The following is a 20,904-nucleotide window of genomic DNA, read 5'->3' as shown; positions in this document are numbered from 1 at the left end:
AAATTGCTCAAGCCAAAAACAGTTAAACTTCATTTTTGTAGCAAAAAAGCAGCCCTGTTAAGGGTAATTCCACTGAAATAGAACCTGCACTGAGATTTTTGTCAAACTTTGCCTATTGATTGTTTTTATTATAGGAACTTAAATTTTGAAATAAAAATTAGGGCGCCCATGCTTGTTTAGGAGCAACTGCTAACAGCACCTCGTTTATACCAGAAACTGTTTATACTCAATAATGTTTTCAATCCTTATTATTGTAGTCACGATTGCTTGCTAAATTCACGTTTCCAACAATTGTTTCTTTTTCTACACTGAGAATTGGTCCATATTTATTTTACAGAAGGAGGGTTACTACTCAATTCCAAACAACAGAAAAAAATGATAGACCACCACGCTCGTTTTCGAGAAAATGACGATTTTCCTCTCTGGCGAGGTCCTGCAGTAAAGAAAAAGCTGCCATTTTGTAATGTGCGCGCGCTAAACACGCGTGAAATTATGCGCAGTAGGGATGCGCAATGCAATACTGGAGAATGACCTTAAAGTTTCTTGAACCTTTTAGTTCATTTCTGTATTTTATACCATCACGATATTGGTGTATTTGCAAAACTAGCCTGCTATAGAATCACGTAGACTCGTGTTTCGCCTGCTGAAAGAAACTTTTACCGTAAGTAGGGTCTGCATTAGCAGGTAACCAAAAGAGCGGACTTTTTTTAAGTGTTGCTCACAGCTTCGGTGAAAATGCTGACAATAGTAACTTTTACCTTCTTTCTTTAATTTTACTTAGATGGTCAAGATGAGAAATGTTCTTGTCCAGTTCTTGCTATTGGCAGCAGTTGCCATTTTTCTCGTCGAAGGCCAGTTTCCCAAGCCTTGTGTGAATATTGACAGCCTGAAAAAGAGAGAATGCTGTCCAGTCCCTGACGGATACAAAGAACCGTGTGGCGAGGACGCACAGAGAGGGTACTGTGCTGAACTGACTGTACGGAAATGGGACGCTAGATACAGACACTATGACAGGAGGCACGAGCTAGACGATCGCCATGACTGGCCGAGAGGGGTCTTCAAGAGAAGCTGTAAGTGCAGGGGTAACTTCGCTGGCTATGACTGCAGCAAATGCGAGTACAGTTACTATGGCAAAGAATGCAATCAGAAGAAAGTGCTGATACGTAAAGACTTCCTTAAGTTATCCCCTGAAGAGCAAGATAAATTCATGGTGTACATGAACATGACCAGATATATGGAGAGCGATTATTTAGTGACAGCGGCACCCTTCCAGGAAATAGATGACACTATCAAGAGTGGAGGCGACCCAACCGTTCTTTTCACTCCTGTGTCCATACACGACCTGTTCGTTTGGCTGCACTATTACACAGCAAGCAGGGACTCTACATCGCCTGGTAATACGTTGTATATGGAATTCGCTCACGATGGACAAGGCTTCCCTACCTGGCATCGTCTGTACTTGCTTGCTTGGGAAAGAATCATGCAAGAAATATCGGGCGACGAAGATTATGCATTACCATTTTGGGATTGGACGGAGAGTGGCGTGACGTGTGAAATTTGCTCTGAAGAGCTACTGGGTAACGTTTCTGCAAATGGTGACGTGGTAGGAAAATATTTCGAGGACTGGGAAACGATTTGTTACACACCAGAAACAACTGTCACAAACGACACAAGAATCTGCGATCCAAGCGTCAAAACCGGCAAGTTGAAGCGATTCCCTGGTAAACGTTTAGCTAAAGATGGTTCCGTTATGTCCTTTCCAACCAAAAAGAATGTGGCGTTCGCTCTCGGCTTTGAATCGTTCGACCTTCCTCCCTTTAGCAAAGAGTCTAGCTGCAATTTTAGAAACCTTCTTGAAGGAAATGTCAACACGACTAGTGGATATCGTCTGCCACCCGGGTATTCTTCTCTGCACAATGTAGTTCATCTTGTAATTGGAGGCACCATGGGTTTAGTTCCTTCATCCTCAAACGATCCCATCTTTCCACTTCACCACTGCTTCGTTGATCAAATCTTCGAAAAGTGGCTTCGAAAGTACAAGAAAAACGCCTCCGCTCTCTCCGCGACGGAAGCTCCTATTGGACACAACAGAGGTGACGTCATCGTACCTTTGTTCCCCGTGTATACCCATGAAGAGTTGTTCTTAGAGTCCTTCTCATTTGGATATGACTTCGAGGGAGTCGACGAGAATGGTATGTAAATCAGTTTCTGCTAAATATCTTTGAAAAGCAAGGGATTTGACGAGCATACTTTAATTTATTACAACACAAGAAACAAATTTTAGTTTTAAGGGAAGGGGTTTATGATTAAAACTAAAATTTCCGTAGTGATTCGATTTAGCGCCTGGGGCACTTATATACTTTTGCACTTCAAGGCAGGGCGCTTATTCGAGACAGGGCGCTTATCGGCGAGACAGGGCGCTTAATCGTTTAATTTTTTGCGAAACAACCAAATGTTCAAAACAAAACTTTAATAAATATTAAAATGGCTAACAATAACAGGAACTGTAAGAGTAACTAATTGTTGAAAGTCCAGTTATTCATTTTAGCAGTAAATATATGTATGTACGGTATGGTATATGTTCATGAGGTTATCTATTCGATGTCGATGACTTCAGTAGGGGCAGTTATCTACAATAGGCGCGCTTTTTAGAATAGGGGCGCTAATAAGAATGAGGGCGCTTATTAGAATAGGGGCGCTTATTGGCGCTTAATGACAAAAACACATTCGAAGGGGGGCGCTTATTTGGAAGGGGGCGCTTATTGGAAGGAGGGCGCTAAATCGAATCATTACGGTAAGGGTGTATTTGACAAGTTACACTGTTGCTATAGTAACCTACTTTGCCACGAAGATAATCATAGCTTGTTCAGGCAAGGACTTGGCATTCGTTTACTCATTTTAGCATCGACGGATTTCAAAGTTAAGTGGTAGTATCGCACCATTTAAGCACTGTATTCCATTACCAGCATCTTCAAAAGAAAAATGCTGTGATTGTTAAACAAACTCTTAACTAATACAATAAGAAAATGTAAGGAGATCAGTCAGGAGAATTTGTATGTGGATATTTTGGCTTAAAGGGTTAAGACGGCGGTGGCAGGCACGTTCCGCTGTTATCCCCACCCCCCCCCCCCCCCAAAAAAAAAAAAAAAAAAAAAAAAATTCATTTGCCCGTTTTGCCCATTCTCGTTCCAAGAGCCCACGATCCTTCTGGTCTGCGCCGGGGACCTCAGAAGGATCGTGGGCTCTGGGAACGAGAATGCCATGAATGCCGGGATAGCTATTTCAAGGAACTTAATTGGAAATCAAGTGCGGATCGACTTAGACTCTAAATGTTGTTATATATTTATCAAATTTCAGGTAGATCTCCTGGCGACCAGGTTACAGAAGGTTCTTCGTTAGGGGAATGCCCAGTTACAAGGTTAGCAGCAGCCGACGTCGAAAAGCCAGACAAGTGCAGTGGTAATGAGTGGAAAACTGCCACAGGGATTTTAGCCGGACTTCTCTCGGTCTGCTTAATTATCGTCATTATTATAGCTGTCCGGAAGTCATTTCGAGAAGTACCATATATGACTGTACCATGACCCACTTCCGGTGTAACGTCAATCAATCAATCAATCAATCTTGGTCTGCTCCAATGAGTTCATTTATATGTACAAAGATACTTAATCACAAAATATATGGCTACATGTAATTAAGCGAACAATGTTCTTACGCATTTTAAACTAATCCAGTAAGCTGAGAAATGTTTATGGAATTTTTTTAATATGGTTTTTGATACAAAGTGATCTCAAGATTGTGTGTTAGGAGTTTGTCCCAAATTTAACATGAAGTTATGAAGTTTATGATTTGTATGGGCTGGACTCTGTGGAATTTAAAAGAAGATAATAAGTTTTCCAAAACAATTGTCACAGAAAGTAGTCTATTAAAATAATTAAAGCTAATAAAGTGTAAAGAAGGCTATGGATTTATCGCTTATTTTATCCTGTCAGAATGTTTTTGATACTTCATCCGTGATTTCTTGTTTTTGCATTTTGAGTCCATTTATATACCTAAAAATTTTGCTGACTCAACATGTTATATTATTTTCTCGATCATTTATTAAAACGTTAATTTCACCTTATAGTTGATTCTTTTCCTTTACGTCTGAAGAAAATTTTTTAGCCTATACACAGAATTAAACTCATTTTTGTTCATGATTTCGTTTTTTTTTTTTAGGGGTTGATATTTTATAAATAACATTTTCTAACTTTTGTGTCATTAATGCAAAATTAATTAGAAATGGGAACAGACCTAACATCGAACCTTGTGGGAATCCGTTTCTCAAGTATCGAAGCCGCAAGCTCTTTGCACTGGACCTGAACTTTCAAACCTTAAAGGAGCTATGTCACGGGGATTTCGAAAACTTTTGGTCTAAACTGTTCTGAAATCAGTGGTAGGCAACTTAACCCACAAAAAATATTTTCTTTGAACATATAAAGGAAGATACAACCATTTGAAGATAGAAATCAAGCTACGGCTATAAATATCGATTTTTTGAAGACGCGCGGAAACAACTTGAAAAAGTAAGCCTTACGTTTTCAAGTTGCAATCCGTTTCCATCGAGCCATCCGCAGCCAAAGATGCTCGTTAACAGTTTCAGTGCTCTCATATAGCAATTTTTAATAAAAATGGATTTTTTAGGTTTCGTACGACACAAATATAAATTTTGGCTGTTCAAAAATCTGGTAAAATTCGTGACATAGTCCCTTAAAGGTTCGTAAGAGTGAAACTATTTGGCAGCCCTTACACACTCTAACACAAACGAGCCTGATAAACCATAAAAAAACGTTTCTTTATTTGGATTAACCACAAATTATGTACACATGAACAATGATCTCATCAAGGCAACAAGTAGCTTTGTTTTCGCAAGGAATAACTCTTCTCCGAGTATTGATTAAGCCCGTGGTTCTCGAATGACATTGCTAAGCAACGAGCGTGCGTCACGCTGACATTAACTCTCGGCAGTACTCGCGAGTTTTTGCGCGATGTCTTGATTGGCCAATTAAAATCGGAAAATACTCCATCGTGAACGAAGATTTGCCCGAAAACAGCACTTGTTGTCCAAGCGTATTATGGTAGAGGTACAGGGTCTCTTGAGTCATGTATACATTTCTTAGTTGCTCGGTATTAAAATAGAAGCTTTTTACAAGGAGACAGAAATAATATTATTTCGCGAGAAGCGTTTGTTGTTTCCTTGAACACCAGTTCGACATGAAACTCATCGATTTTAAAGTTGTTGCGTCGTTTGATTGTTTCACCGCTTTCTCTTGGCACTGCGGCTATCGTGGTCTCTGCAAAAATAATGCAAACAACGTTATAAAACAAAGTAGTTTCCACGAGTCTCCTGTAGCTCACTGGTAGAGAATTCGACTGCTCTGCGGAAGGTGATAGATTCATGCTAGGGGAGCAGGGGATTTTGTTTCTATAACCAAACTAAATTAAAAAATACAGATTCGCCCATACAAAGAGATCGACGCTTCTTATCAGGCGTGAGACATCTGTGTAGTGTCTCTGATAAGTTTTCATTTTCATTTTACAACTAATCAGACACTACGTTGATCTCCGTTGTGATGTTCCGCTGACCTGATCGGGCCGGGCTACTGCGTTGTGTTCTTGGCTAAGACACTTTACTCTCACAGTGCCTCTCCCTAACCAGGTGTATAAATGGGTGCCGGTCAATCAAATCCTGTGATAGTCTAGTGTCCCATCCAGGAGGGAGTAGGAATACTCCTGGCCGCTGCTTCTTCTATCAGAGAGAAGCACCGTCTTGATAGGGAATTAGGCTCGAACGCAGACATTACAGAGTGGGAAATAAATGAATATTTGCAACAAATAAAACAAGCAACCGTTTAACAAGCAGAATATGGTGCACGTACCTTGATCGTGAAGGTTCGTCCAACGGTCTCTTTCCTTTTTTAGCCTCTGTAAGAAACTTATCCAAACCAAAAGGATCTTCTTCCTCTTTCTCAAACTGAACTGGGCCGTCACGCCGCTGAGTGCGATCCGTGCCCGCGAACTCCTTGTCCGGCTGAAACCTGGGGACAGAAAAGTTCTGATTACACGACGGGAAAAGATCTACATATTACGATTTTGCCCATATTATATTTCACAGCGGAAATTTGGGACGTCACACAACGCTACTTTCCAGGAACGTTGCGTGACAGTCTTAGTAACGGCTGCGAAGGATACTTGCGTAATCCTGTTTAAAATAGTGTCAACAATTATTCTTTTTACAGGCAAACTTTTAGAAAAGTTTATTCGTACTCTTTTGAGCTTTTGGAATACTATGACCTTTTACATGACTTTCCAAAGTTTTCCATGCGCTACATTTGACCACTTTTCTTAGAAAGTTTCAAAAATTATCATGATGTCGGGTACGTTTTACCCTTCTCTTCACAAAAAAACCTACCTGCCTAATTCAGTTTGTAAAATCAATACCATTTCCCATTTCTCTCAATGACCCACACTTAAATTCCACGACTTTCCAGGCCTGGAAATTGAAATTCTAAAATTTCATGACTTTCCGGGTTTTGCATGACCCGTACGAACCCTGTAATGATTTTTGGTTACGATTCGTTGACGAGCTAAATTTACCTGTTTGTTTGAACGAGTTTTTCCAAGTCATCTCCATACACGTCCCTGTCGACATTCTTGCTTGGCCGGTAGATAGCATTTGCTGTGCTTCCTTCTCGTCTCCAGGCCTTGTCGTACACATTATATACGTCATCCTCTCCACCGTAACCAGAGTCCAGGCCCTGACGGACAAGAGAAATAAAATCATATCAAGAGAAGCAGAAGAGATAGAGAGAAAACAAACATAGCAGTCAGGTGGGTGGTGCATAAAGGAGGTACCGTACGTAAACAGCCTTGATTTAATGTTGAGTGTAACGTACCTTGTTTTGATTAAATAAGCGTTGATCAAACATTGTTTCCTGAGAGGGTGGGGCTGAGGCAAGGCCTAACGCAATCTGTTCACTTATGTCACGTTCCTTGTCACGCTGAAGTTTAGACCTGTTTAAAAAATAAATCAGAGTGCAAACATAACACTGTCAGATATTGCTTTGAAACTAAGGCTACAAAAACCATAACCATTAGAAACTAGTAGATGTTTTGATTGACGGGCAAAGAACACACAAAACCGAACTGGTTAGCATGAATAAACAAAGGACTTTCTTCCTAAGCCTACATTATCCATGAAATAGACATCTGGAATCCTTGTAGACTATCTGGTTGGTTGTGGCTCCGTATGAAAATTTGTTTACGAGTAACACAATCCAAGACGCCACAGGGATCGCTGAACAGTTACGTTACCACTGAGGAATTTTTTGGGGGTCCAATCTCGAGGTTATGTTTTGCAGGTGACGATTAATCAAGTACGCCACAGAGAGATGTTTCCTTACTAAGTTAATGCAGCATTATTGTTTGCCTAGATTCTACCACTGTTTTATCTCTGTTCTTCATTGTTTGCCAAAAAGCAGACTGTGTCCCTACCAAAGCTGATTATCAAGCCTAACTTATTTTCCGAGAAGGGTAATATTAAACGGAGCAGAGATTAACAACTCTGGATATTTTACCTTTTGTCTGGAGCAGCTTTTGAGATTCTTCTGTCGCGCTCTCTTTCTTTGTGTCGTTCATGACGCAGTTGATCTCTTTCCCTCTCCTCCTCTGACCGGTCTGAAAAGTAGAGTGACCAACTTAAATTTCTCTTCACGGTAAAAATACTTCATCAAGGGAAATGGTTATGAGAATTAATAAAATGATCACCTAAGGAAAACTGCTTCATTCTTTAATTCAAATTCTGCAACTTATATTGAAGTCAGGGGAATTTGTATTCGAACCATGGCAATGAGCAAGAACGACAAAAACCTGATTGGCTTCTACATGTAAATGACGTTTTTGTCATTTGACTTTCAAACTTAAGTCATCCGTTTCAATCTATCCAGTCTGTCCTTTACCTCCCAATCAAACAGTTTATTCTTATGCATCAATGATTTATGACACTGGCAACTACATCTTGTTGTACCCTTCAACCTACCGGCAGCAGCTTTAATGCCGGCTCGTTCCTCTCGTGCTTTCTGCGCCAGCTCCACCAACTTTTGTTCCTTCTTTTCCTTTTCTTTCTGTGCTAGCTTCTTTTCCAACTGAGCTCTCATTTCTACAGCTTCACGAGCCTGAAATGAGTTTAAGGAAAATACATCAATTCTTTTATGCTGCATGACACTTCTGGGGGCCCTCCCATAAGATAGGGAAGGGGTATGCTCGTTGAAAAACATTTGGATTGAACCTCTAAGGGAGACGGATCTGAGTGTGGCTTAGCTTTACTGACCCCCAGGGCTCGAGACTAACTTTTTTGCTAACTAGCCAAGTGGCTAGTGACAGCTTTGATTTCACTAGCCAAAACCTATTTTCTACTAGCCACAATTTTTAAGCATAGTTCTTCTTTTAAGCGGGGGTGGGGGGGGGGGGTTGAAAACAATGTGCGATAATGTTTAAACCTTGAGCCGTAAAATGTTCCTTAAATCTTCATGTTTTTTTTTTTCGTTACAAAATTGGGCTTTGTTCTTCACTATAAGAAATTGTACATGTACATGCGTTTTTGTCAACTAGGTTGTTTAAAGCTTCACATTCTATAATGTCAACAGTTTACTTAGTTATATTCTCTGAGAGTCGATTAATTTGTTTTCTTGCGACTAATGCCTGATTTTTTCACTAGCCATTTTGGCTAGTGAAAGGCCAAACCTTACTAGCCAAAACTGCATTTTTAGTAGCCTTTGGCTAGTTGGCTACCGTTAGTCTCGAGCCCTGGACCCCTTTAAGACACTTTTTTTCCTGACTGATAAGTCTAAGACCACCAAGACAGTATGACAGTGTTTTTTTGCAGGGCTCGAGACTAACAGTAGCCAACTAGCCAAAGGCTAGTAAAAATGCAATTTTGGCTAGTAGGTTTTGGCCTTTCACTAGCCATTTGGCTAGTGAAAAAATCAGGCATTGGAAGAAACCGCATTTATTGAAATCGTCTCTCAGAGAATATAACTAAGTAAACTGTTGACATTATAGAATGTGAAGCTTTAAACAATCTCGTTGACAAAAACGCATGTACATGTACAATTTTTATAGTGAAGAACAAAGCCCAATTTTGTAAGAAAAAAAGACATGAAGATTTAAGGAACATTTTACGGCTCAAGGAAACATTATCGCACATTGTTCCCCCCCCCCCTCCTTAAAAGAAGAACTATGCTTAAAAATTGTGGCTAGTAGAAAATAAGTTTTGGCTAGTGAAATCAAGCTGTCACTAGCCACTTGGCTAGTTAGCAAAAAAGTTAGTCTCGAGCCCTGTTTTGTTTCTTCACATGCAACCCTAAACGAAACCTCTAAGGCTAAAAACATTGGTATACAATGTAGGCTCTCCTGAACACCCTAAGAGAGACCAACATCTGAAATTTACAATCCAAAGTGAGACGACAAGCTGCCCTGTCCCTTTTATATGGGAGTCCCTCCCCCTGGAATGACATTCAGTGTTTAGTGGAACCCTGTTTACATGACCACTAAGGGGTCATAAAAATTTGGAGGGCTGGGTGGTTAGAGCAATCCCAGTAAAATAATATCATGACAGCTACATTTTAAATTATTCAGTAGCACTGCTTCAAAAGCTCTCTTTTCTTTCTTTCTTGTTACAGTGTTATCTGCACTTCTTTTGTTCTCAGCTAGGGACACTCTGTTACAGGTTTTATCAATTGTTCTTTTGGCCAATTATGAAGAACTTTGCAAATGTTACGGGTTGCACTGACTCTTGTAACTGGTAACTTTATTGTACCAAGTTACCTGGACACAAGTTTACCAGTAATAATTATATTTTTGTCAACTAATTCATCAGGAATTTTGGGTTTTATTTACAGAGTTAATTATTTTATAAAGTAATAAAGATTGGGGACTCCTTTACCTTTCTGTCAGCTATGTATAATGCTTCAGCCAACTTGGCAAACTTGTCATTAATGTGTGGATCCTGAAGACCACGCCCATCTGCTGCTAAACGTTTGTCCAGAGGAATTGTGTACCCCTTAAAAAAGAAAAAAGAAATAAAAAACAAGACCAATAATTTTAAAACAAATGTGGTTTCTGGAACAAGAAACTGTTTCATAGGAGTGCAATCGGTTGTATACAATGATTGTACCAAAACTGAGCTTTGATTAATACATTGTAATTCCAAAATTAGAGCTTGCGAGTATTGAGTTTTTTCAAGCATTGATCTTTTTTTACCTTGGCATTTTTCCAGTTGGAAATGCAAGGAGGAATTTTCCACTCTTGCTGCTCTTTCACAGTCACCTGAAAGTAAGAGAAATGATTTGTTCATTACTAAACAATAATCTTTTTTTTCACCAAAAGCATAATTAATCCTTCAATGCTAAAATGTTTTCTTCTTTTTTTATTGCAAGAAAAAACAAGGTTACAAATAAATAGAGAATAATACTTGGGCACCTGTACATGTAGATATGGAATTTTTCTTTGAGTCTTCAACTTAACTTCTCATGAGTGAACTGCGCTCACTCGTGACATATCAATTTAAACAAGAGAAGAAAAATTTCATATCTCCAAGCAACCATATATTATTTTGTTTACTTTCTAAACTTACTTATTATGAGGTTTTTGACATTTTTCCGAAGATTTTCAAAATGTTGTCTGAAGGTCATACAAATGTCTGTGAAGATTTTCTGAACTTTTCCGAAGATTGCTGAAGATTTTCCAAAAGTTGTCCGAAGGTCATACAAATTTATGTTTTCAAGCTTTTCCGAAAATTTACAATATACAGTTGAACCCCGTTATTTCGAACCTCCAGGGGAAACAAAAAATAGTTCGAAATAGCGGGAGTTCGAAATAGCCGATAGTAAATGACTGAAGAGCAAATCCAAGGGAAACGGGTTTTAGTTCGAATTAACGGGGAATTCGAAATAACCGAGTTCGAATTAGCGAGGTTCAACTGTATTTACCAGTATAACCCTTTCTTATCTTGTTCCAAAATAATGTGTGATTAACTGTTACTGTACCATACTTGGTTCATACCTTTCTACTTGGTGAATGCATCACTGGTGCAGGGGGTGAAGGTGGACCTCTAGGAATCTTCTTGTTTGTTCTAAAAATAGACATGACTGTTAACCAAACAATAAAAGTAAAGTAAAGTCTTTCTCCGAGCCACAAGGCCCATACAGCCGGAGCTTATCCCGGTTTCCGTAGCATTAAGCGACTAGGAGTATTGCTACTCTCCCCTGGATGGGATGCTAGTCCATCGCAGGGTTACCACCCAGCAGTAAATTCGCCGGTACCCATTTACACCTGGGTGGAGAGAGGCACTGTGAGAGTAAAGTGTCTTGCCCAAGAACACAACGCAGCGCCCGGCCAGGCCTCGAACCCGGGCCGTTCGACTCGGAGTCAAGCGCGCTAACCATTAGGCCACCGCTCCTCCCCCTAACCAAAAATAACCAACAATAACTGCATTTTTTTTTATTTCACCAAAAATCATAGAACAAAGTGCCTCTCCATGCTAAGGGAAACCGAATTTTTAGACCAGTATGCATGAAACACTAACTATGTGATAATATGCAACCTTCTTCAATATGATCAACATCAAATGTTATAATCTGTCAAATTATATTATGTTTTCCCTAAATACAGGTCTTGGGATGACGTGTATTTATATTTAGGTAACATCCCAAGACGGCATTAACAAGACGGCATTAACATAGGCCCCAGAGGGGAAGGCGAAGTCGTGGCAGACCGAGGGAGACTTGGCGAAGAACTGCGGAAAGAGAAAGAACGGCTTTGGGTTTCGGCTCTTGGAACGAGGCAGCGGTGGCTGCCCACGACCGTGCAGCATGGCGGAGGAAAATGTCCGGCCCTATGCCCACTTAGGGCTTTGGCAATAAGTCCAAGTCCCTAAATACACACATGATGCAGCGAAAACTGGGGATATCTCCCAAGTGGTTTCCCCAGTTTTAAAAATTTGCTTTAACCATTTTTCTTTAAGCTTTATTTTGAGACAAAATGTATTCACTACTCAACACATTTTCATACAAAAATATAGGTTGATATTGTGACACCTCACTGACGTACTTAAATCTTGGTGGTTCCATTGGATCTTTCTGCATTTCCACCATTCGTATGACTCTCTGCTTGGCACCAGAGTTAAAAGCTATTCCCTGCTGGGAGGGAGTGTATCTGATGTACTGGGCTGCCTGGGGTTTCTGTGCAACTTGGGTTGGCTGTGCAGCAGCTATTCTTGTAGTAACCTCTTTTTCTAATGCTTCTCTTGTTTTTCTTGTCGTCTATACACAGTTGAAGCAAAACAGGTAATTTAGTGTGTATTGTTAAACCAAAACCAAAATAATTATTTGCTTGTTGCATGAGTAAACAGCACTCAAAAAACCATGCCACATTCCTGCATGTCTTTCTACAGGTAACTTACATGAAACAGTTTATATTTAAGCAATGGCTAATCAGAGACATTGTACATTATCTACAGTTGTATATGGTTATATTCAGCAAGTGTTTTTGTACAGTGTACATGGTTACATGGTTGTTTCAGATGCAGCATGTACATGTATCCCTTCTCTTTTATAAACACATGTCAAGCATTTTTTTAAATGTAAAACACCTTCCTTTTGTCCAATAACTTTGGACAAAATTATAATTCATAGTTTGGACTTTTCAGGTTGAAATTTGTATGCCTTTTTCTCTGGGAATAAATTGATCATGTAAAGGGAGAAATCTGTTTTCTGTGCAACAGGTAAATCAATCTGAGCAAAACTCAAAAGAAAAAGAAAACAAAAGTCGGTGCAGAGTGTTAGGCTAAGTTTACACAGACACGGTTATCAATCAATATGGTTTCATGACCTCGAAACCGCATCGAAAACGATACGGTTTCGAAGTGTTTACACGGAACCTATTTAACCATTTTCCGACTGTTTTCGAATGTGATTGTATAAGCAAGCGCTGCTCTCTATGAGTGTTTCACCATGTTTACCCTTCGTGAGCCAGCCAATTCGTGCCAAAATACGTTGCCGTTTTCAAATCGATGCGGTTTCGTTGTTTTTGACCGTTTACCCGTCCAAGGAAACCGTATTGTTTTGAAAACGCTCCACTTTTGACAGTGTTTTCAAAACAACCCGGTTTCAGTAGTGGTCTCGATTGGCGCAGTGTAAACGAAAGGAGTAACCGCATCAAAAGTGATGCGGTTACAAATGAAACCGTGTCCGTGTAAACAGTGCCTTAAAAGATATTATACATGCATGTAAGCTGAGCTATGACTGAGTTTCAATTTTTGCACAGGGCAGAGGGGATCAGAAAAAAGCATTTGATGCAGTTTTAAGTTCAGTTGTTCTGTACCTCTTCAATGTCCTCTTCAGAGGGTTTGTCAAGCTCTGGGTCACCTTCATCTTTCAAATGAACAGGAACTAAGTCCTGAAATCTTGAATGTACAACCTGTGAACACAAGCAAATTGTCACGGAAAGGTTACTCAGAGAGCAACTGATGTAGTGTAAAAAATAATTATTTACTACTTAAAGGGACATAGTCAGCGTTCACATTTTGAAAAAAGTCCACCTTAACCCGAAATCAAAATATGCGTAGAGAACCTTCAGAAATCTGCTTCAATCTTCTCAGTGTTTTTTTTTCTTCTAAATTTTCCCATTTAGTGAAACACTGAGAAGATTGAAGCAGATTTCTGAAGGTTTTTTTTTTTGAAAAAAGTCCACAGTGGTCTTTTTTCAAAACGTGAAAACTAGTGTCCAGGTCAGCGCGGTAAGAACGCTGACCATGTCCCTTTAACAATGTAGAACAGATTCTACATGTGCAAGTCAGAAGCAAGTCAGTGCCTTAGAGGAAAGTGCGTGGGAGACAAGGTGTCCTAATGATTAGCGTGCAACAGAACACGCAAGATCTCGATACGAGCCCTGGTCGGTTTTTTGCTTTGTATTGTTTGGCAAGAGACTATATAGTCTGACTCCCTCGACCCAATGGTCAATTCCCTCTATAAGACACGCCTGTAGGTATTCATGTAGTTGGGGAAAAAAATATCTAGATCCGGAAAATTAAGGTAAATGGAAACTTTTGCTCGATTCTGAATTACGAAATTTCGGTGGTGCCGAACTTTTTCGTTGCAACCTTAATAAGCAAGATCTGTTTAAAATTATCAAAACAACAGACAGCTTTACTTCAGAAATACTCCACATCTGGGCAGAAATCTCACTTGAAACTAACATTTCCTCTATCGATCAGCTAAAGGCGCAAAGTCTATGGCATAACTCTCTTATACGTGTTGGAAACAAACCCATATACTACCGTTCATGGTCTGTAAAGGGGGTTAAAAAAGTGGGTCATTTAATGAATGATGCGATCAGCTTCTTATCATTCTCTGATTTCACAGAGCTTTACAACATAAAAACAAACTTTCTTACTTTTCAAGGCATCTTATCAGCTGTTAAGGCCTTACAAAAAAGCAACGAAGCAAACTTCAGCAACTGCAACACTGCCTACGAACCTATTTTTGAGACCTTTCAAAAGACATCAAAGCCAAACAGACTAACGTATAAAATCCTTACGAGCAAAAAACAGAGGAGCCCAGTTGAGGTCCAAAGAAAATGGGTCACACAATGTATATCTGAAACACAGACGATATCGACTGGAAGGCAGTTTACAAAAAACCTTTTTTATGCACAAAATCTCCAAATTAATCGTGTTCCAATTTAAGCTACTACAGAAGACTAGCCACCAACATTTTTCTTACCAAAATAAACCTCAGGGATAACGAGCAGTGCACTTTTTGTAAAAAAGATAAAGAGACTCTCATCCACTTATTTTGGACTTGCGATATTTCCAACCTTTTTTGGCAAGAATTTAAACAATGGATAATTAATCGTGGAGAGCTTTCGGAAGCTTTCAATTTGTCGGCATATATTGCACTAGGGCTTAAGCCAAACGATGACAATAAACTAAACTTCTACTTTTTGGTCGCTAGATATTTTGTATGGATATGCAAAACACGCAACACCTCTCCAGAGATAGAAAGCTTTCCCCTCTTCCTCTCACATTATAACACAGCGATCCTTTCCCTGTAAATTTTGATAAAAAAACTATGCTAAAATCACTTTATGTATTTGCTTTATATTTTATTCAACTTAGTTTACCTATATTGCGATGTTTGTCTCTTTTTTTCTTGATCTTTTTTTTTTTCGTGTATTTATTTAATTTTTTTTGTGTCCCTCTAAACTAACGCATTTCAAAAGTTTGTAAGCACTGCACTGTATAAATGTACTATTAACATAATAACTATTGTACTATAAACGTCTTGTAAGTCTTGTAGGTACTGTCTCCTTGTAAATATTGTAAGTAAATGTTTTGCAATATCAATAAAAAAAATAAAAAAATAAAAAAAAAGGTATTCATGTACATCTAGTTGAATTCAGCGTTGCAAAGTCTCATGCATGTTTTTGCTGAATACAACTACCACGAGTCCCTGCAGGTGCATCACATAGAGGGAATTGGCCATTCCCCAGAGGGGAGACAAAAAAAAAAAGGAAATACACATGTATGTCCTTCATATTTAAGTGCACTCAGCAAGATCTTATAATTCAAAGCAAAGAAAGCGACTTCAGACAAATTCAAATTGCAGCAAAAGCAGGCAAAACAACTTCTACACAACTACGGTACTTGATTAAGTAATACATTTGTACATCTACATGTAGATGGTGCGCATATCTCAAGTATGGTTGCTTCTGTGAATACATGTATTTAGCCATGCAAACATGTTCAGTGATCAATGAAGAATTACCTTATCTTTGCGGTGGCCTTGCTTGACAAGCGCATCATACTTCACTCTGCCTTGTGAGTCCAGTTGTACTGGTAGGGCATTTGTACTTGAAGCAGGCTGCAAAAAGGAACAATAGAAAACTTCCATGTTAAATCCACATTACATAGTACTGTAACTTATTTTTTTTCCAAAAAAATGATAATGGTAAAAACGTTTGCTGACAAATCTTTTCTGTTTACATCTTAACATAAAGTGGTGTTTTCAACTTTTTACCACAGGCAGCGCTTTCAGTACGGTAGCTCGTACCCTTCTGCAGCACCCATAACAGAACAAAACAAGAAACTGAAAAAATCTCCGTGTTAAGGAATGCTGCATGAATTTTAGCTGGTTATTCGTGACAGAATACATGTATGTTCATGTACCCGTCAGAGCTCCAGCGGTTAAAGCCCTGTATGGGGATTGTAAGGTTCCATGAGTTTACTTTTCAATACACTCATTGCAAAAGTTTTACTTTCTTACTTTAAAACAACTGCGTGTAATTTATTTACCACGTTACACAGAAGAGATTAGGAGCTTGTTAAGATGTGTATGTGCATCCAAGATGGAATTAGAATTTGAAGTGTTGGTTTTTCTGAAGGGAGGAAAACCGGAGAACCCGGAGAAAAACCCTCGGACAAGGAGAGAGCCAACAACAATCTCAACCCACATATGGCACGGGGCCAGAATCCAACTCGGGCCACATTGGTGGGAGGCGAGCACTCTCACCACTGCACCACCCGTGCTTCCCAAAAGGAAGAACAATAAAAATTTATCAATCTTATTTAAATATTATGTTCGTTCTTTACAATTCAGTTGAGTTGACTGACCTTTTTCTTGCGCCCCATATCCAAAGGATATCTGAAAGAAGCTTGTCAAGGAAAACTGACATCACTAGCTTCCCTCTTCATTAGGATATCAAAATTCGAAATGCTTGCCCAAAAAACAGGGGCTTCTCACATGGTATGTTAATTCTTTCCCACTCTAGTAGGGGTTTCAATATAATTTTAAGCAGATCGCCAGAACTGCAAATTAGGCAGCTCAAGGCAGTTCAGTTTTGACTAGAACATTATCTGTTTTTGAGAAGTGGGCAACAAATTTTGGTAAATTGGTTTGACGTAGACAGGAATTTTTAGAGAGTTTGCCGTTTTGGAAAAGAGGAATAAGAAACTCCTTTAGTGCTTCAACAGGATTTGGCAAAAAATAATAACTATTGTTTTGCTGACTGAATTACTAAAAAGCAAATTTAATGTGAAAGGATACTGGGCCACATGTATTTCAGGAAAAGCACCACCATCTCCAAAATCCTGCAAATCGAACCAGAAAAACATTGATGTGAACGTGACAATGATTCATACAAATATCACATAATCTTACTTGCAACATAACATTTTTCAAATTAAAAAAAGTTTGGTTACGACAATGATTTCAAGCACCATCATTCTGCCATTTATTCCACAAAACCAGTTCACTTCTAGTGTTATGATGCCTAGTGATTAACAATAGGTTTCGGCACAGATAGCTTTGAGCTGTGCCAGAAATTTTCCTGGTGACTGGGCCAGATCAAAATTATCATTCTAGTTATTTGGAGTAACCATTGAATATCCCACCACTTGAAAGTCAACAAAAAAGTTCTGGATGTGCAGTTTAATACGTTTTATAGAACAAAATATGTAACTGGCTTTTCCTTTGATTTTTATACAGGTACACAGTAGGTACTGTCAAAGTGGTACTTGTTTTGCAGGCTCAACTGTATAAATGTGGAAAAGCTGTTCGTGAAAATGGTGGATTAAGGCGCGTTTATACAACAGAAACATTTGGGTATAGACCTGTCAAAAAATTGGTCCGGACCTGATCATTTTTGTAGGAAAAAGGCAAAAAATCAAAACAGGGCCATAGTAGGTGCATAGGTGCCATTTTGATCTGACTGTTTCTCTACAAAAGTGGTGAGGTCCGGACCAATTTTTTGATGGGTCCGTACCCAATTTTCTCTGTCTTGTAAATGTGCCTTTAGTCAACAAGGCGCAGTCGAGTTGACTATTACTCATAGAAAATGCGGGCAAATAATTTAATTGTTTTAGCAGAGACTCTAAAGGATCGCAGTGGAATACCTACAATTTTGTGTATTTTTAAGCAAGAAATCAAGAAAATTTGTCCATATAAAGAGCAACGCCTGCGTTTTGTGTTCTATCAGTGGACAGAAAATAATGAGAGAACCAATCAGATGTGTAGATTAAAATTAGAACACGACTGAGTTTTTACTAAGTGGAAATAATTTACCAATAGAATTACCTTGGAATGAAACCAGTGCTGGCGAGAATAATAAATATGTACACAAATTTTACCACATGTCGAGGTAAATATTATTCCTGTTTGGCAACACACATATCATCACCAATATGTGATATATCATCATCAAAAAATAACAACACATCTATAACCAAAACCTCCATGTTGAGTTAAAAACTCTCATCAACATCATTATGTACTTTAAGCTACAGCTTAAAATACGATTACACTGTAAGCTTATATGTAACGGACGTTATACAAGGTAGCCGTATTTAATATTACCACAGATTAAAAGGTTAAGATCTTACAATAAGAAATACAGCTACAAATAGAATAAAGCCTATATAACGCATGTAAACTCTCCTAGCGTAGTTCACAAACCTCGAGTTTCCTTGGAATCCAACCGTGTCGTTGTCCGTAAGGAGGGGGCTCTTTCTTAGAAGCTGTAACCTTTAACTGAACAAAGATAATTAGTATTATACTTTATATATCTAAATCTTGCGATCGATCACTGCTGAAAGCTTGAAATTCACACTCTGTTTAATTCCAACATGGCCGACAACAAATCACACACTCACATCTTTGTAGGCTTTTTCTAAGTCATCGTCTTCATCTTTATCGCGATAAGGCACATGTAGTGGTGCCGGAAGAAGACTGAAATTGTTTAGAACAGTTTCATTAGTTAAATATATCAAATACCTCCCATGGAACGGGAAAATAACGAGATAACATACCTTGCGAGAGACATTCTGTTCCGTTCGCAAAACGATCAACTCATTGTCAATCCCAAGAGGCATTGCACACCACTACGAAGCGCAATGAACAATGGCATTATGGGATTGCTTAGGCCACGGGATTGCCAAGAAATTTCGGTGTCACAGGCTTTCTTCATTCTCGTTTGCAAGAGCCACATGTGCTTTATTCAGAAAGCCCAGGAAACGGTTTTTTTAAAATTATGGCTTGCCAGTGCCACTTTATTTCGTGGGCTTATACGAAAATATTACGTGCTCTGTAGCAACATAAAATTCCACTTGAGAGAGAAGCCTGCGAATACAAGTCAACTAAAGTCTTAATAAGAACCACTTCTCGTGGTTTATTGTGGTTTTACTAACCACAATAAAAAGGAAAAGGACTAACTGCTAGGCGGACAGTAAAGTACTGAAACTAGCTAGCTACTGTAGCCATAGACCGCTGAAGTTGAAATGCAAATGTGGTGCTCACTGATTTTAAGTTGCAAATTAGCAAGAAACAAACAAACCTATAAATTCTGCGAATTCTAGAATGTACCCTGCAACTCGTTCTTCATAGAATTGATCAGTTTCTTTTGTGTGTGTGTGTGTGTGTGTGTGTGTGTGTGTTTTTAATATTTTTATTTCATATTCAATACAAAATATATAAATAAATTAGCATCACACTTGAACTGAACGTAGACTGAGCCATTTTCATTTTAGATGTTGTGACATTTAAATTGTGTTGAGTCTTTGAGAATTCTTCTGAGAAGTTCAGACCTCTTACGATCGTAAAGGATAGCAGAGATAGCCTGTTACACATGTCTTGTGAGGACGTTCTGCGATTCGCGGCAAGAGTAAGACGCATGGCCTGATTCTGTAATCTCTCTAAGCGTCGTGCTTGAGCGTTCTCAGTTCCCCAAACAGTTTCCGCCTGATGTTAAGTGTACATTACGTAGACTAAAGAACACTGACTGAAGAGCTAACTGATGTTGCGTGACCCGAGTGAATGGTAACTTTCAATATGCTTGACGAGTTGGATAGTAGTTTGTTTTGTCAACGCTTGTGCGGTAACGAGCGAAGGTGGTATTACTGAAATCAGCGACTTGGTTGCAGTTATTCTGATTTTAACTGTTGAAATCAAAGAATAGAAATTTAAGCTGGTTTCCGCCCAACATTCGAGCAATACAGGCAAAAACAAAGTTACCAAAGAGACCTCATAGCATGGTAACAGTTTAAGTACAGCTAACAAAAACCTGCCAAAACTTTAGCCCTCAAGCTGACCCCGCGAGAGAAAAATGGATTTGAAATTATCTATATTCCAGTTAAAACGGATATTTCGCGCCAGTTCAAAACAAAATGGCGCGCGTTTTTAACATTTTTATGAGGTTTGGCTTTGATTTTCTCGAGAATGGTTTAGAATTTAATTACGGGGTCACCAGGACAAATGATTTTCAGTAAGATCTTTTATATAGTATACAAAATATTGCCGTGCTATAAGCAGATTTTTGGTACTTAATTTTCGCACTCGTTGCTCGAACTTTCAGCGAAATCCGTCTTAATGTATCTACAAAAAGATTCAAGAAAACACTACGTCAGAAAACCGGGATCCAGTGATATAGAAGAAAGAGAGGATTGCTGGGTTTACATTTGAAGTTGTTAGATTGACTTGTCAAGCCGGTTAATCCTAGAAAGGCACCATTTGGTTTACAAACACAAGATCACCATTTGGCTTACAAACACAAGATCAGTTGGACATGTTTAGGAGACCCGACTTTAAATCGCTGTCTGTCATCGTATGCACTGGATTCTGAGGCACTGGGAATGGGACTCAAATATAATCTCCAGCCGAAAAGACTGATATAGCAAGATTCAGGGACTTTCAATCCAAAATTGTTACCAAATGCACTCAACAGACCCAAGCACTTCCATTGTTGGAAGAGGAAGCCTCGTCTGCATGCGCGTACAACACAGGCATAAGAAAAAGAATGTTCATACGTTAACCTGTACGT

The 20,904-nt window shown here is 39.0% G+C and overlaps 1 protein-coding gene and 1 pseudogene across 1 annotated transcript; one reads left to right on the top strand and one right to left on the bottom strand.

The window, feature by feature from the left end:
• Positions 1-781: 781 nt before the first annotated feature.
• On the top strand, positions 782-2,200 carry LOC144635717 (tyrosinase pseudogene; annotated as a pseudogene).
• Positions 2,201-4,812: 2,612 nt separating this feature from the next.
• On the bottom strand, positions 4,813-19,501 carry LOC144634299 (SNW domain-containing protein 1-like). The gene is made up of 17 exons (XM_078493217.1): positions 18,899-19,501; positions 18,743-18,818; positions 18,546-18,620; positions 17,139-17,182; positions 16,706-16,736; positions 15,861-15,956; positions 13,417-13,512; positions 12,145-12,356; positions 11,098-11,167; positions 10,297-10,362; positions 9,980-10,096; positions 8,075-8,210; positions 7,614-7,713; positions 6,933-7,050; positions 6,634-6,794; positions 5,916-6,074; positions 4,813-5,330 (listed from the first exon to the last, which is right to left on the bottom strand). Exons 1-17 carry the CDS (start codon positions 18,910-18,912, stop codon positions 5,294-5,296), a joined length of 1,608 nt encoding a protein of 535 aa, XP_078349343.1. The 5' UTR covers positions 18,913-19,501; the 3' UTR covers positions 4,813-5,293.
• Between the last annotated feature and the right edge of the window lie 1,403 nt (positions 19,502-20,904).

This window comes from Oculina patagonica, chromosome 13 (genome assembly GCF_052425735.1).
Source record: "Oculina patagonica isolate OP01 chromosome 13, crgOcupat, whole genome shotgun sequence".
NCBI classification, from domain to species: domain Eukaryota; kingdom Metazoa; phylum Cnidaria; class Anthozoa; order Scleractinia; family Oculinidae; genus Oculina; species Oculina patagonica.
Note: the sequence above shows the minus strand (reverse complement) of the source record. Positions and strands in the feature narration are given on the sequence as shown.

Bases quoted from the DNA above. Each gene is read 5' to 3' on its own strand.
- LOC144634299 (XM_078493217.1), bottom strand. The intron at 15,957-16,705 runs GTCAGTCAACTC...TCCTTTTTGCAG, and splicing joins ATATGGGGCGCAAGAAAAAG to CCTGCTTCAAGTACAAATGC. The intron at 7,051-7,613 runs GTAAAATATCCA...TTTTTTAAACAG, and splicing joins AAAGCTGCTCCAGACAAAAG to GTCTAAACTTCAGCGTGACA.